The sequence below is a fragment of the Corticium candelabrum genome, chromosome 7 (genome assembly GCF_963422355.1).
Source record: "Corticium candelabrum chromosome 7, ooCorCand1.1, whole genome shotgun sequence".
NCBI classification, from domain to species: domain Eukaryota; kingdom Metazoa; phylum Porifera; class Homoscleromorpha; order Homosclerophorida; family Plakinidae; genus Corticium; species Corticium candelabrum.
The window spans coordinates 3,789,306-3,806,119 of NC_085091.1; the positions used below are offsets into that span (position 1 = coordinate 3,789,306).

The window sequence follows — 16,814 nt, forward strand, 5'->3', positions numbered from 1 at the left end:
TGGATGAGCAGAAGTTACTGCATACTTCTTAATCTTGCACCATAAACATTTCTTAAAAATTCGGCATGATCCAATCTTCAGCATGAGATGCTCAACCAGCAGACCTTGTCAAAACGCATTAATCGGTCAACAACACTTGACTGAACCACCTGAACATTGTTTAACCGGTGGGAGACAATGTGAAGGTCTCGGTCAACAAATTTTCCAAGAATCAGATAAAGAAGAAAGGTGCAATACAATTTATCTTGCAGGCATAATGAACATGCATCATGAGAGACTGCGCCAACCTTGGCCCGCTGTGGACTCTTGAGTCTCTTCAGAGCACTGATAATACGTGCTTGTACTCACGCAAGAAATCAGGTCATTACGGAATTACAAGAAACAGGCGCGCGCATGCACACACACGCAGTAATGATGTACTGTGACGACCAAGATCATTGTCTCCCCTCCCTCCCATGTGTGTGCTCGTTCATGCTTTGCCTTACTGTACTGCACCCAAATCATTGGTCATACTCGCACAAACGCTCAACCAAAATTAACCAAAGTAAAATCAAAGTAAACAGAAATGCTACGGGTCCACCAAATGATATCTATTACAACATAAATTCACCATGGTTTCAGTCAAGCAGTCCGCTGCATAACGTAATCCCACAGCCCACAAACAGCCAAGACAGTGCCAATCCTTACTTCGTTATTGTAAAACTTGAAACCAATCAATATAAATAAAGAACTTAACTACCAAATACAAAGAAAGAGTTTGCTTATCAGTGTTATCCCAAATTACTACCAGAAAACACTCCTCAGTCAGTAAAATTAAAATTTGTGCATCAACAACGTCCCTCCTATAATTTTACTCTCACTTACTCTACCAAGATCCACTTAAGCAAGCACTGAGGTAAGATGCTGGGTCTCTAAGATGCCCAAACAGGAGACCCTGTTTAAACCCGTCAAATGGCATCAGTTGGTCAATAAAACTCGACTGAACCACGTGACCATTGTATAAAACCCTAACTATATGTGCACTGTTTTGACCTTTCCTTTGCCACAGTTCAAAGACAAGTCTGGAAGCATATGGTGGCCGATGACCATCGAATGCTTCTAGAGCTGAAAGTAATGCTGTAATAGTAGAGTCATGACCTGAGTATAGGATGAAACGGCTCTTCATACTTCCGTTGATCCAACCCTCCATTTCATTGACAATTGATGCCAACAAAGGCTGAGCAAGCACAACAGATATCTAATCACACGTAAACGACTACACAAACTTCCACAAAATCAAAACCGATTGAAAATTGATGTATTACTTTCCTGTCGTAATTCAACTTTGTTGACAAATCGGCAGTACGGATTATCTCTACTGCGACAGACAATGGCAAGCAGTTCCTGCCAATGCAAGGCGTCATGCTATCTCGAACTCCTTCCGCGTACAAATGACAATAATGGCAAACAACACCATCAAACAAGTGAACTATATCTTGTACAGGCGGCCAGCCGAGTCCAACGACGATATCGTTCACTTCGCTCCTCACACTCTCCCATCTCTTTCTTGCAAGCCGAAACGTGTCTTGGTCATACACCAGACGCCAAAGTTTGTCTTTCTTATTGCATTTCTTTGGGTATCGAGTATGACGAAGTGGACTATCTTGAAACATTACACTCGATGATGTTGTAATTCGATCAAATCTCGTATGACCCAACAGACCGCTAACTAGACATAAAGCGCTCCTTGTTGTTCTTTGGTATACAGTGCTAACGAGCATTATCTTCGACGCAATATCTTCATTGTACAATTTGTAAACATCACGAAAGTGCTTTCCGATAACTTGATGCTGCCGACATCCAGTCAGAGTTAGCATGGCTTGACCGCATGGCTTTAAGAAGTCCAAATGATTCACTGAATTGTACTCTGTCTTTCTTGGACATCGATAATCATGCCAGTTACTCAGAGAGTTATCATAGATAGGAGAACGATCGCCGTGTCTCGTCACAACTTGAACTAAAGCAAGCTCGTAGTCCTCCATTCCGGCAAATTGGCCTTCCATAGATGATTTCGCTAATTGTCCTATAGACTCTGGTCTGTTGCAATGTCTGTCAAGCATCTGAGTTAGGTTGGTGGCAACACTGCTCAACACAGATGTAGACAGAGAGAGCAATGGTGACCGACTGTCAGCTGGGTTGATACCAAATTTTCCAATATCAATGGAGTAAAACCGTAGCCCTAAAAAGGCGCCTGCTGATAAAAATTACAGTTAATTTGACTAAAGTTTTCACTAACTGCAAACAATTTCTATACGGCTGCAGAGATTGTCTTCTACAAATAAACTTCATTTTTGTGTGATATGCTTTGTTGATATAAATTATTTCCACATATTATTTTCATAGCTTTCCGTCTCAAACTGTTTAATTAAAATACTATAATTATATCCATTAGACAGCTAACAAGTAATTTTCATAGTTAATTACTAAGACTATAAAAGTGTCATAAAAATTACCATAGCAAACAAAAAAATTCAGTAATAGGTAATCCTCCTGATACAATAAAGCTCTTAGGAGTCTAAAAATTACTACAGGTAGCTACAAAAATTGGTTAGCTATAATCAGTGACAAGACTGTACTGTGTCGAATCTACAGCTCCAACTTTAGCTGTCATGGAGCTCCTGACTAGACAATTTGCAAATATGCTGCTACAACTTGTCTAACGCCACTATTTCGTCCTGCAAGAAGCTAAGAAGTGTAAAGAAGTTAGATACTGCTGAGTGCTCTGTGGTCGACCTACCAAAAAGCAAGAACAGCAGTATCACCAGAAGAGCGCAAAGATGGACACGCCGACGCCGCCATCTCATTTCCTTGCCCGTAATTGACTGGTTTCCACTTGTCGGTGTATTCTGCACAATCGTTGTATCTTAACGCGCGCTAGAATGTAGGCCTGTGGGAGTGTACACGTACGTACAGTATGGGTGCCACGCCACATTGTTCCGATCCACACACCCGGATTAGAGTAACGCGCACTAAACATCTTAGTTATACGTACGTACTAGACAGCTCTAGTTCTATGTACCCGGTTATACTATCTACTTGCACTGCGTACGTGAACAGTGAACAACGTTGTTTATTTGTATAGCGCTTCTAGTATCAAGATTTTCTCATAGGACGAACATCAAACGTGACGGCCCGTCGACAGCGATTTGGATGATCTACTGCTGCAAGAAGGTTGTCTAGCGCTGCGGTAGACTTGTGGAGAAACGAATTCTACAAAAACATCAAGGATTAATGTAAGAAATGCCATCTAAATAGTTAAAAAATGTAGTATATATTATTCATATAATAATATAGTACAGTTGTAGAACATACCATACATATACTGGTATTCATTGCAACATAAAAAACCTATGTCAAGTAAAAAGTACAACAAGAAAAAGACTTAGTGAGTGAGCTCGAGAGGAGCCTCACTCTGCACAGTGTCCATCATGTGTAATTTGAGCAGACAATGTAGTTTTGATCCTGTCCCTCGAACATACAGAATTGCCGATCGTAATAGGGCAAAACTTAGTCTGCATCTAATCATAGACATTGTTTGTGCATAAGAGGTATTTTGATTGTTTGAAATGATGTAAGCTATATACTTATACTTGTTGGAGGTTGGTATGTCGGTAACTTGACGCTTTAGGATAGATTACCCTAATGTCGAAAAATTTGCAGTACGCCACTGAAGACTTCCTCCAGATACCACATGTCTTGTTTGGACTTTGATTGCACCTAGGAAAAAGTTCAAATCCAGTATCAAATACACATCACCGGTAATGTATCAATTGCTTGTACCTGAAAGTGTCCACTTTGTAAATCCTCAGTGAAGACATCTTCAGCAAAGAATCTCAATGCCTTAGATTTTCTCTCTAAGCAGTGAGTCACGGTTTTGGCCGGTCTGTTGTGCAAGTAGTTAGGAACACCTTGGTTGTAAGACCTGTAGTCAGAGCTAGCTTTGTAATTTAGAAACAGATACTTCTCCCTTGCATCTGGCAACATCTGCTATGCTGCTGAGAGTCATGTCTTTCTTTCTCGGAAGGTAAGAGTATTTTAGGAGTTTGTTTTGAGACTCAGTCCCATTATCTGTTTCAACTTTAGCATGGTAGCAGGCATCACGAAAGCAATGAGCCCATTTCTGTACAAAAAGAGAGGCCAAGACAATTAAGCATCATTTTGTAATTTCATATATTTCATATTGTGTGTGTGTGTGTGTGTGTGTGTGTGTGTGTGTGTGTGTGTGTGTGTGTGTGTGTGTGTGTGCATGTGCACTTGTTACAAGCTATCGCACCTCAGGAATGTTAAGCTATTTTCTTGATAGCTATGCCTCAACTTGTTTGTGTTGCCACACACCGCTTTCTTTCTTTCAGCTTTCTTTCTTCTTCTCTGTAGAACTTGTCTATTGCTGTGTCTTGCTCATAACATGGTGGAGCATAAGCCATCCTTCTGAGGTGGAATAGCAGAGTTTTGCTGCTTTCAGCGGTGAGACCATGCTTACTATCTCTCGTCCATCTTGACTAAGCCTGCTTCCTGTGAAAGTCACAGAGGTAGACAGTGGACTCAAGAAATGCGAAGTTGAGAGCAGCTATCTGTGGCTTGGAATAGTCACTCATCCAAAACCCAGGCTTCCACATTTGATTTCACGACTGCAGGACTGACAGTGCCTCGGTTATCTGCTCCACTTGTTCATATTGAACAATAAAGTTGTCGACCACCATGTAATTCACATTAGTTTTTACACAAATAAAGAACAATGCCAAATCATAGTTTGTTGTTTTGTAGGTGGCGTCTATTAGGCAGATGATGTTGCCATACCGTGTGAGTAAATCCTGTTGCCAAGGTCCTGATGTAAATACAGCAAACTCTGCTCACTATCATCAGATGAATGAACCTGCAGTGACTTGAATTGTGAGTTGGTATCAGAAAGATCCTGTTTGATTGAAATTTTGGCCTTTTTGAAAGGCTGGAAGTAAAACTTAGCACTTGGAGACTCTGATTCTCACTGCTTAATTTTTAAGTGCAAGTTTTCTTGATCTATTTTGGAAAGCTTGAGACACTGCTTGACTAGGTAGATACAGAGTTGTCATTTACTTTATTGTCTTAATAATCCTAGTCGATGTTTACTCGTACGTCATTCGTCGAAGGTCTAGATGGTCTGATTTCTCTCGTGCAAATATTTCAGTTTAATTGTATTTGAGGTGTTACTAGGTATCACTACTGATCTACTTCACTGCGCGCCTATAGAGATTGACTCAAGTAAGCACGTTCAGACCCGGATCCAGGAATTTTTGAAAGAGGGGTTTGACCTGGTAGCAGTTATATTTATAGCATTACTAATTTTCTCTTTTCTAATGGAATTATTGAACCACGCCTATTGGAAAAGAGGGGATTTCAACGTCCTTACCCCATCTGGATATCCGGGCCTGACGTTTGTGTGCGTACAGGCTCAACTAAAACAGTGCAAGCTAGCTCACAGCCCACTAGCTAGGTATGAGCGCGCATCAAGGTTGCTAGACAGTACCAGGCCCACAAGACTGCATGCTGTCCCTAGATTTTCTTACTCCCTTACCTAGGTAGGACCTAGGCTGAGGGCTGTTTACGAACCCCTCCAACCCCCATGCACTGCGTCTAGACGGATCTGCACGGTATTCATCCGGCTGTCATGCAGAGCTCGGTGCAACAATTACGAAATGTTGACCTGTCTCCCACGCATGCACTAGCCTCGTTTTTGAGCTCAATTTTTGCCCTATAGCTACAAAAAGAAAACCTCTAACTAGTTTGTGGTCTTTGGACTGTACGATACGAAATGACTAGCTAGGAGCGGACCGCAGCCTCATACCAGACCCTCTCGCGCCGTCGTGCCCGATTCCCGTGTCTAGTACGGCTGTAGTAGATTGGATATCTGAACTGCGCATGCGTGGATGTATTAGTCTGACATTGTACACGTTGAGTTTCGAGTTCTGTATTACCGTTAGCGGCTAGCGGAATAAAGGAGCTACTTCTACCTGTTTCCGTCCTGGTATACTACATTGGCGACGAGGAAGGTCGCAAACCGCTCACGGCCATCTTCGGAACCAAACGAGGAGTACCGGCCATGGCAGCGGCACGGCTGCAGAGGTGGGCAATGATACTGTCTGGATACTCATACGAGATAGTTTACCGAAAGGGGACAGACTTAGGACATGTGGACGCATTCTCGAGACTACCCACGCCGCAAGAAACGGGAGCTGAGACCTCTAGCAAGGACGGAGGAATTTTCCACTTTTCGCTGGTAGACGAATTGCCTGTCACGAGCAAGGAGATTCGATCGGCCACTAGGAAAGACCCAGTTTTAGCGACAGTGTAGGACATGGCAATGACGGGATGGCCAGATCATGTAACAGATGAGCGACTTAACCTTACTGGACAAGGCGTCACGAACTGTCCACAGAACAGGGCTTATGGGGAACGCGTGTAGTAATCCCGCCCATACTTCGGAAGAAGCTGATAGACGAAACTCATGAAGGTCACATGGGGATTTCAAGGATGAAAAGTGTCGCCAGAACTTTCTGTTGGTGGCCAGGTCTGGACAGGGAGATTGAAACCCAAGGAAAGGCATGCACAGTGTGCCAAGCAGCACGTAATGCCGCACCCGTGACACCACTTCAGCTGTGGACATGGCCAGAGAGACCGTGGAAAAGAGTTCACGTCGATTATGCACAGAGAGATCAAACTCACTTTCTAGTGTTAGTGGATAGTCACTCAAAATGGGTGGAAGTATTTGAAACGACCAGTACTACCACACAAAAGACAGTAGAAATTTTGAGAAGGCTGTTTGCGGCATATGGGCTACCGGAAGAACCGGTTAGTGACAATGATCCACATTTTACGTCCACAGTTTTCGAGTCTTTCTGCAAGTCCAATGGCATCAAGCATACCCTCGTCCCACCATATCATCCGGTGAGTAACGGGGTAGCAGAACGAGTGGTAGGTATTCTGAAGCAGACACTCCTGCGAGACATTGGACTGGAACAGTGGAGGACAGTCAATCTTGTTATAGCACCGTGTGTCTAACTTCCTCATCAAGTACCGTAGCACGCCTCACCGGATAACGGGCAGGACACCCGCTGAACTGTTCCTAGGACAACCGATTCGCACCCGTTTCAGTCTACTCAAGCCCAGTCTTCAAGACACAGTGGAAGCAAACAAGCTGATCAGAAACGGCATCACGACGCCCGGGGTACCAGGAATGGGAGAATGTGGCTATAAGGAACCGAGGAAGCGGACCGGAGAAATGGAAAACGGGAGTGGTAGTGGAAGTAAAAGGACCACGGACATACGTAGTCAAGGGAGCAGGGATCAGATCGTCGCATACCTGTTCACGCCGACAACAACATGGTGTCCTCACAAGTATGACAGGAGGCGACTGCACACCAAACCCCTGAATTCGTGGATATGTGTACGGAACCAGCGGCACCGTCGGAAGAGGCAAGGAAAACACTACCGCCAGCCGCAGATGCACTTTTAGACTCGGGAGGTACCGGTGACGAGCAACGTAGACCCTGAGGCAACAGGAAATACCACACTATCGGATAATCACGATCAGGAAGCTGAACAGCCTTATCCAGTACATACCCGGAAACCTGTGGTTCGCCTCGATCTGTAGTAGAAGGGACAACATCGATACCTAGGGTAAAACATAGTTTGAGGGGGAGTAGTGTAGTAGATTAGATATCTGAACTGCGCATGCGTGGATGTAGTAGTCTGACATTGTACACGTTGAATTTGAGTTCTGTATTACTGTTAGCGGCTAGCGAAATAAAGGAGCTACTTCTACCTGTTTCCGTCCTGGTATACTACAACGGCGATTCGGGATTTACTAGAGTAGTGATGCAAAAGTCGCTTGACCTCGCTGAATGGCATCGGTCAATGGCGTCACAGCAACCACAATAGGAAATGCACGCGACGGGAACGAGACAGCTCCAAAAACTGCTAAATAATAATAATTAAGTGTACGTGTCAGCTTGCAATCTAGAAAATGCCCAAGAATATAATCCAAGTCACTCTGTGTCCACGAATAACTGCGATGACGACACAAACTGCAGACTGGAACGCCTATTACTCGTTCGGCCATGCTAGAAATTAAACCGCCCCGCGGATAGATAAAAATAGATCCGCAAACTTAGTGCTAGTATTTCTTACCTAGCTTGTTTGTTATTGAGGAAGAAGTCAGCGTGACAGACTCTAGTGATGCAAAAAGTGTATGTTGTTTGGCCGCTTGAGCTCGCTAAGTGGTATCGGTCGATGTAAAGTCACTAGCTAGCGACCACAAAATCCGCAGCTAGGAAGTGCACGCAACGGCTGGAACGAGACAGCTCCAAAAACTGCTAAATATTCTAAGTATACTGTGTCCACGACTAACCACGATGACGACACAAACTAGACAAGTGCACTGGAAACTGGAACGCCAACTACTCGTTCACTTCCAAGTACAATGACCGGAAATGATCGAACGTGACTGCTAGAAACCGCCCCGGATAAATGAAAAATAGATCAGCAAACACATTTGTGGATACTAGATCTATCTATACCTACAAATGTAGGTTCTAGATCTAGACAGACAGATGGTCACTTTGCATGACACAACTTAGCTAAACATCGAAAGCATCGTACTTGCTCTAAAAAATCAATACCGCGTTGAACATGTTCTACGCATGCGCTAAAATTGATGAGGTGTGTACTGTACTGTGTACTCACAGTAACAGGCTTACTAATAATACTTCCAGTTGTTTGCCGGCGTCGTAGTTTGTAAGTCTAGGGTAGTGTACGCTAGCTGACTCATAAGAAGCTAGAGATCTCGCTGAACTGTCTAAAAAGTTTAGCATGAATGATTCATTTACAGCAGTCAACTTCTATGACGTCACACGAAGTCACATGCCACAATGCACTCTGTACTTGGCAATCCTGACTAACTTGTTAGGAAAATCGTAAACAGGCCTTGCAGGATATCCTACAACAAGACTACAATACAAGTCGCCACTACCACGAAATCCAGTACTCTCAACGTCCGTCGCTTTCCTTCCATTTGTCAAAATTTCAGACTCGACGACACGATCGACATTTTCTTCACTTCTAGTCGAGAAAAGATGCAAACAAGCAACCACAGTAATTTCGACACCCGTAACGCCTTCGACGGCTCGGAATCGATCGAATCTGCGTCAATTTCCAGTTCTCGCTCCGACCTCAGAAACCGACTCGGGGTCGCTCTGTTCGGATTCGGACGCGCAGGACGCATCCACTACAGCAACGTCATTCGCAGCAGGCACGTCGAATTGCTCTGGATTGTCGACGAAGACGTGGAGAAGGCAGAAGACGCGCTGGTCGCCGACCGAGTCACGACGGCCAAGGTTGTCCTTCCGTTGCGCGTCAGCGAGGTAATAAAATCGTATTATGACATCGGCACATAGCATAGACAAGGGAGTTTTGTACAATTTTAGGTTCTCAACGACAGCTGTGTCGACTTCGTCATCATTGCGACACCCACGCCAACACATGAGGTTATTGTGAGAGGCGCGCTCAAGGCGGACAAGGGTGTGTTTTGCGAGAAGCCCGTCGCTATGACCCTACACGACACCGCCGCTGTTTATGAAGAGGCCGATCACGTGGGTCGGCCGCTTTACTCCGCCTTCCAGCGACGTTTCGATCCTAACGTGCGCTCGCTGCGCGACCGCGTTAGAGGGGGCGATATTGGCACGTTGCACGTGATCAAGTCCTGCAGCCGGGACTCGCCTCTGCCGTCGATTCAGTTTCTTATGACTTCCGGCGGTATTTTTCACGACTGTGCAGTGCATGATATTGATATTGTTTGCTGGATAGTGGGCGAGGCTCCTCTTACTGCATATGCAACTGCACACTCATTTATTCCCAGCATTGGTGAAATCAATGATGTAGACACAGTGGCCATTGTGCTTAAATTTCCAAGTGGAGCCATTGCAACTGTGGATCTCAGTCGACATGCCTGTTATGGTTACGATCAACGACTTGAAGTGTTTGGAGATCAAGGCATGCTTGTGTCCGAAAATCGAGCTCCGACGACTCTTCGACAGGCGACATCGAGAGGTGTCTTCACCGATCCCATTGACTACTCGTTTCCCGATCGATACAGCGAGGCGTATAGATTTGAACTGGATCATTTCATTGAAGTTGTGAAGGGAACCGCAGAAATGGAGATCACAAGCTACGATGCCTTGTTAGCCAACCGAGTCGCTGATGCTTGTGAGAAGTCGTATAAGACGGGACAAGTTGTATCGGTCAATATAGATTTGAAAAACTAGAATGAGATTAGGATGTACAATGCACTCGTTTGTACAATGATGGGACAGTTGAATTTGCCATCGTGGAAATAGGACCTTCACTCAGCAGCGTACTACTTTATTATTATTATTGTTGTTATTATATACATATATAGAGTCCGTGTTCTCAGCACAGTTCTCTAATTCCACTGTCGACAAGTTGCAGTTATGTGGATAAACAAATTACATACATTTTGATATTAATCATACAAAACGAGTTTCATCACATTCGCTGTAGATGTCTACACAGAGTCGCAGTCTCCACATTAATTAATTAATTGCAATTTTCATCGTCCTGACAACTTGTGTTTCAGCATTTTGTTTGCTACAACGGCAGTGATTTCGCCGTCGGTTCGGTTTTGACCAAAATAGTCGATAAAATTTCCATCCGGCCCTACTAAATACATGATAATTGTGTGATCGACCTAACACAAAAACACAATGTTGGTATACTGATGTAATAAAGTAGGCTGCAGTTGCAGCTCACGAGGTAGTCATTATCGCCCTTGACTGGCGAAGAACTGTAATACACACGATATGCCTTGGCAACTTTGTCAACCTCTTCTCGTGTGCCAGTCAGACCGATCATTGTGGGATGAAAATCTACATACAACGTCACTGTCCAATGCATGCAGCACAACAAGATAGTTCAAACATGTAACGACTAAATGAATGTATTTATTCAGTGATTGTGTTAGATTGAAACTCATACCGTTGTTTTATTAAATAAATAGATATATTATAAAGTTTACATAAATTACTATAAAACTGTATATAAATATAAACTTGGTCAAATACAAATCATATTTAATAACGTACACAAAATATCTATTATTTATAACATTGAATATTTTATACAAATTAATATTATAAAAATATGTAAATTTAAAATTGACTTAAACACAAATCACATATAATAAATTACATAAAATTTAATATTTACTTAAATTATTTAAAATATAAAAATTTATATTTTATATTCCACCTTATACTCTACCACAAAGAATATTTTTTAATGTAAAATCTGAATGAAATTCCATAACACAAAACCAATAAAACATTCACAATAATCAGACACTTCAGTATCTCCACAAACGGCATTCTTGAATCAGTCTGTCACTCAAAGACTCAACTCACAATGCCATTATATTTCTCCAAAATTTAGCCTTACAAAGAGATGGAAACAAATTTGCTAATAAATCCTAACATTTTGTGCTTTGCATGCACAAACTGTGTTTTGCTTTGCTTTCCAAAAATTATGACATCTCAATATAAAATCATCAAAATAGAAACAATTAAAGATGTATTACATGTATAAAAACTCTAGTACAGTATATACACATATTACAACATGTATTTACATCAAATTTTACCTTTAAGATACTCCTTGATTGCTTCAGGAGTGTCTCGCTCTGGATCTACACTGATAAAAATTGGTTGCAAACGATAGAGGTCAGACAGCTTGTCTGCACACAAATTGGTATCAGGTCAGATGACACTTTACTGTAAAAAGTACAATATGCTACATACTGACTCCGTCCACAGCCATGCCCATTTTGTCTAGTTCGTCAGGACAGATATCAGGACAATGGCAAAATCCAAAGTAAATCATCAGCCATTGTCCCAAAAAATTGTCACTTGTTTTTCGCTCCCCGTTATGATCAATAAGTGAGAACGGTCCACCAATAGCGGCTTTACCGACTGATCGTGTCTTTTCTCGTTCACGTTCTACTCAATAGCAAATCTCACTTGTTAATAATCAAGTAAGAAACAAACTATAGGGCCACACCATCTAAATTTTTATGCTCGGATATTTGGATATAAAACCTGGACAGACCAATAAAAATACCGACCGATCAAAATAGTAATGATCATGTGACATTTTGAGGATGTGCAGTTTTCATTTCACTGCATACAAATGTGAAATAAAAAATGGACAATAAAACAAAAGATGCTGATGTCAATCAAAACGCAGTAACAGTCGCTGAACCACATGCACTGTTAACGCTTGCGGAATTATCGATGTAGTCGTAGGATGTAGATACTACTAAATCATTTTACAGCAAGCACAATATCATTGTGCAAGCACACATCAAATTTAATATCTATTTTGGTCAAAATCAAAACTGGATGGGCGAATCCGAGCATCAAGAAATTTAATTGCATGGTCTGGCCTAACCATATAGTCACAGTGTATACACTAATTTTATAGACCTTGTTGTTTCTGCTTTCTCAAAGTGTGAACATAGAATACAGCTGCACCACCGATGACCGTAAATACCCCGAGTGTCTTCCATGTTATCGGCTTAAAAACACAAGTTTCACACTTTCTCTGCTTGATAATTTCTAGCTAAGTCCTAAAAACCTAATAACATAGCTTTCAAATTCTTGTGATCAGACTCAATTCAAAAGCCACATAACGAATTTCATTGGAATCTTGTAATACTTGTACGTGTCTTATCATGATTTTTATGTTGCATCACTGTGTTAGCTATTCTTACAATATGGTACACATTTGAATTTCAATCACCGTTTGGCTTCTGCCATCACAAAGTCAAAATATGCTGTCAATCCAATTTTGTGACATATTTAATTTAATAAGGTGTGCAATATTTGGCATAAATATTGAAATTTGTATATCTGCATTCTAAACACCAAAATACCACATATATTACAACAAGAAATTCTAGCAACATTGTTGCAGCTATTATCTCATCACAGTTGTAACCAATCTGCCTGTCACAATTACATACACAAGTAACAAATTATTGAAAATTTTCAAATTTAACCCGATCAGCCAAGCAATTACTGTTTGCCTTCATAAATTAACTAATTAATTAATTAAGTCATTTTGTAAATAGACACACTATCTTGATATACGTACTGAAGCAATGTATAGAAATAACAATTGTGTCTCACCCCTTTAGAACTAAAGAAACCACCAAAGATTGATTGCTTCTGTCCCGACTTGCCTCCAGAAGAAATCTGACATACAGGCACTGTCAACCGTTTGCCCAGGCCATCTCTTGTCCGTTTGAATAAAACTTTACAATTAACCTGTAATTTTTTTATTAAATTAAAAATCAATGCCTTTGCTTTATTGATTAATAATTCAAAATTTAGTAAACTATAATATTTCTGTTTAAAACCTTTGCACGGCTAGTGAAATAACAATTGCATTCTTTGCCTACTGAAGTCAATAGATGATTAAACAGTCATATAAGAAGAACACACAGCAAGTGACAAGCCAACAGACAAACAACCAGCTAAACAAGTAAACAACTAACAAACAGTTAGGAGACAAACAGGCAATAAGATGCCACATTTCAACACTTACTATACTGAATTAATTAATTAATTAATGTAACTATAAAAAATAAATAGATACAAATTATCAAACATAATTATTTACTATTGTCGTGTTGCCAAATCTCTTACCGGTTGTTGCAAACGGCTTGCCACACAGCCGCTACGAAGGCACTTCGACACAAGCATAATCAGTTGCCCGGATTAGCAAAATCCTCGTACTCCCAGATACATCGCGCCTACCACGTGTTCTGGCGTACTGTACACTCTCTACGTATGTGTGAGCATTAGCTAAATGATGTTTTCACTTCGTTCCGTCAGAAATGCAGCCATGTCGCTTCCCGTGTTCTCACGACCTGCTGTCTACTCGATGATGCGAGAAGCGTCTCGAAAAGTGCAGGTACGTACACTGAGCTGTTGATCAGCATCGTAGAAAGCTATGGTACACAATCATGATGAGCAGCACACGATCAGAAAATTGTCATCTTTGTGTGTGTGACTTTTGACTAGAGTAGCTTGTACATGTGTACATGTGCTGCAGCTCAAATCGTGGTCTTGTCGTGGGGGAGATGGGCGTGTCCTTGCACTTTCGGCATTGTTGAGTGGGCGTGATTGAAGTTTGAATGTGTGTATTACTATTTATACAACAACGAGATGACCAATGATAACTTTTGATCAGTCAGAACATGATAACACCCGTAGTCTGAACGTTAACGTAATTAGACGTGGTCAGACTGTAGAGTGTGTAGGTATGTCAAAGTCACCAAATGCCCTCCTACTGCAGCTTTCCGGTTTAATAGCTGGGATGGACTTTTAGGTATTTCTCTAGAATTTCACGGTGTAGGTGTGTGTGTGTGTGTGTGTGTGTGTGTGTGTGTGTGTGTGTGTGTGTGTGTGTGTGTGTGCACAAGCCTATTCACCACTGTTATAAGAATCCTACTTCACACTGAAACTGGTATGATGTGTGAGATTTGGCTATCATGCCTTCACTTTCATCAACGGACAGTAGGATGTCTACATTCCTTTGCGAAGCAACTGCATGCTTGTTGAACCAACAGTCGCATATAACAAATAGAATCAACAGATTACAAAATAAGCATGCACTACTACTCCAGTATAAGCAATGCATGGTCTTCCTCATTCCACTGCCAATCTCTATGAATATTGATTGATTCAAAGCCACACTTTGTCTTCTAATATAATACTTAACAGTACAGTGCACAGAAGCTCAAAGCCTGTGGAATGATGTACAATTGATTTGTCTGCCATAAGAATAGTAGCTATAGAATACGCTCATTAGTGCTGAAGCTGATTGTACTCAAGAATCAGTGCAAAGCTGTGGAGCAAGTAGGCTCAAGTGTCCAGCTGGTCATCTCCCCCACACACGGGGGAGATGACCGGCTGGATGCTTGAGTCTATGGAGCAAGGGGCATAGATAGGCATGTTTTCATGTCACCACCAAGACCTCATAGGTAGGCATGTCTGGCAATCCTTGATCCTGCGTGAGCTGCACAAACAGCTTTGAATAGACCGTGTGTATTAAGCCACAGATGTAGATACGTTGGTGGTGGCTGCAGATGCATGCACGCTTGCATTTGTGGGTATAAATAATTACTATTTGAAACCGCCATAATGACCTACCTATTTAAGCCCCCAAAATGGAGAATCCAATGCCTTGCCAAGTTGTATAGACCAATCATTCGAACACGAACACACTAGTTCAATGGCAGATTTATAAACACCATATAATATATCAGAAAGCAAGATGCATGTGGATGTGTGAAGATTACAGTGCGCATGCAACTGCTTCCTATAAGTCTCAGTCACTGTAGCAGTCTGCGTATGCCACATCACTCCCCATCAGTGTAGTCGCTATAGAAAAGTGGCCTGTCATGAGGCTGTTCATTACTCAACCTTGAGCGAGGATGTTATTCTGTTTCTATAATGTACAGTGGCTGTAGTTACAAAAAAAGAAACAGAAAAATTCCATTAATGTGTGTTCTGAGCTTTCAGGTTGTAATTCTTATTCTAGGTATGCACCAATGGCAATGACACTACACGTCGTGTTGGTGTAGCATTATTTGGCCTTGGACGTGCTGGTACAATTCACACTGACAATATCCTCACTAATCCCAAATTGGATCTCCGTTGGATTATAGAAGAAAATCTCGATCTTGCCAAACAATTCGTTCATCATCGCAATTTGTCAACCACAACAATTCAACCCAAAGACATGGCCAGGGCACTGACAGATCCCAACATAGATTTTGTTGTTGTTGCCACGCCTACAAGTACACACCTCTCAATTGTGACATCATCTCTGAAGGCACAAAAAGCTGTGTTTTGTGAGAAGCCGGTGGCTAGCTCGGTAGATGAAATCAAATTGTGCTATGACGAAGCAGAGATGGCAGGAAAACCTTTGTTCAGTGCGTTCCAGCGTCGTTTCGATCCCAGCATTGCAAGCGTAAAAAAGCACATACAAACTGGTGCAATTGGAAAACTCCACGTGATCAAGACATGCAGTCGTGATAGTCAATCACCAAGTCGCGACTATATACTCAACTCTGGCAATACTGGAATTTTCGGTGACAGTGCAGTTCACGACATTGACCTGGTGTGTTGGCTGGCTGGTGAGACACCGTCTACCGTCTACGCCACCGGCCATGCATTCATCCCATACATCAAGGAAGCAGGCGATGTTGACACAGTGGCCATCACCCTGAGATTTCCAAGTGGCCTGATTGCCATCATTGACATGAGTCGGCATGCTGTGTATGGATACGACCAACGTGTGGAGGTCTTTGGCGAAAACGGGATGGCAGTCGTACAAAACATGCAACCAACAACAACAGTACATTGGGACAAGAACGGACTTCATGGACCCCGACTCGAGGATTTCTTTCCTACGAGGTACCAGGAAGCATACAAGCGAGAGCTGGAACATTTTGTTAGCGTCGTAGAAGGAAAAACTCAACTCCTATATCATCGAAATGATGCCATATTAACATTGAAAGTCGCTGAAGCATGTGCAGAATCCAATCGGCAAGGGCAAGCCATTCCATTCCACTTCGATTAGGCAGCGCAATCTGTGAATGTACTCTAAATGTGACTGCATAGAGAAGGTTTCAGGCAATTTATAATTTAATGTATTTGTAT

The 16,814-nt window shown here is 42.1% G+C and overlaps 5 protein-coding genes and 2 long non-coding RNA genes across 11 annotated transcripts; 4 read left to right on the top strand and 3 right to left on the bottom strand.

Annotated features, from left to right (window-relative positions):
- Positions 1-670: 670 nt before the first annotated feature.
- LOC134182121 (2-phosphoxylose phosphatase 1-like) lies at positions 671-2,893 on the bottom strand. 5 transcript variants are annotated; one of them, XM_062649463.1, is made up of 3 exons: positions 2,777-2,893; positions 1,305-2,233; positions 671-1,237 (listed from the first exon to the last, which is right to left on the bottom strand). In XM_062649463.1, the coding sequence occupies exons 1-3, from the start codon at positions 2,841-2,843 to the stop codon at positions 866-868; spliced, it is 1,368 nt and encodes a 455-aa protein (XP_062505447.1). In that variant the 5' UTR covers positions 2,844-2,893; the 3' UTR covers positions 671-865. The 5 variants fall into 5 exon arrangements, with proteins under 5 accessions (XP_062505447.1, XP_062505451.1, XP_062505449.1 ...); XM_062649467.1 differs by having other exon boundaries at positions 671-1,255; XM_062649465.1 differs by having other exon boundaries at positions 1,305-2,218; positions 2,777-2,890.
- Positions 2,894-3,010: 117 nt separating this feature from the next.
- Positions 3,011-5,396, top strand: LOC134182434 (uncharacterized). Its single transcript, XR_009970331.1, has 4 exons — positions 3,011-3,084; positions 3,150-3,272; positions 4,414-4,739; positions 4,804-5,396. It is a non-coding gene; the product is annotated as an uncharacterized LOC134182434 (long non-coding RNA).
- On the bottom strand, positions 3,270-4,447 carry LOC134182435 (uncharacterized). Its single transcript, XR_009970332.1, has 3 exons — positions 4,313-4,447; positions 3,820-4,159; positions 3,270-3,756 (listed from the first exon to the last, which is right to left on the bottom strand). It is a non-coding gene; the product is annotated as an uncharacterized LOC134182435 (long non-coding RNA).
- Positions 5,397-6,076: 680 nt separating the features above from the next.
- Positions 6,077-7,831, top strand: LOC134182289 (uncharacterized protein K02A2.6-like). The gene has a single exon (XM_062649685.1). It carries the CDS (start codon positions 6,532-6,534, stop codon positions 7,072-7,074), a length of 543 nt encoding a protein of 180 aa, XP_062505669.1. The 5' UTR covers positions 6,077-6,531; the 3' UTR covers positions 7,075-7,831.
- Positions 7,832-8,882: 1,051 nt separating this feature from the next.
- On the top strand, positions 8,883-10,487 carry LOC134182714 (uncharacterized oxidoreductase YrbE-like). Its single transcript, XM_062650144.1, has 2 exons — positions 8,883-9,434; positions 9,498-10,487. Exons 1-2 carry the CDS (start codon positions 9,147-9,149, stop codon positions 10,332-10,334), a joined length of 1,125 nt encoding a protein of 374 aa, XP_062506128.1. The 5' UTR covers positions 8,883-9,146; the 3' UTR covers positions 10,335-10,487.
- Positions 10,488-10,629: 142 nt separating this feature from the next.
- On the bottom strand, positions 10,630-13,912 carry LOC134182715 (protein SCO1 homolog, mitochondrial-like). Its single transcript, XM_062650145.1, has 7 exons — positions 13,791-13,912; positions 13,272-13,409; positions 12,567-12,657; positions 11,883-12,080; positions 11,726-11,818; positions 10,840-10,955; positions 10,630-10,777 (listed from the first exon to the last, which is right to left on the bottom strand). The coding sequence occupies exons 1-7, from the start codon at positions 13,845-13,847 to the stop codon at positions 10,640-10,642; spliced, it is 831 nt and encodes a 276-aa protein (XP_062506129.1). The 5' UTR covers positions 13,848-13,912; the 3' UTR covers positions 10,630-10,639.
- A 24-nt stretch (positions 13,913-13,936) lies between these two features.
- On the top strand, positions 13,937-16,777 carry LOC134182713 (myo-inositol 2-dehydrogenase-like). The gene is made up of 2 exons (XM_062650143.1): positions 13,937-14,058; positions 15,691-16,777. Exons 1-2 carry the CDS (start codon positions 13,954-13,956, stop codon positions 16,732-16,734), a joined length of 1,149 nt encoding a protein of 382 aa, XP_062506127.1. The 5' UTR covers positions 13,937-13,953; the 3' UTR covers positions 16,735-16,777.
- The last annotated feature ends 37 nt before the right edge of the window (positions 16,778-16,814 follow it).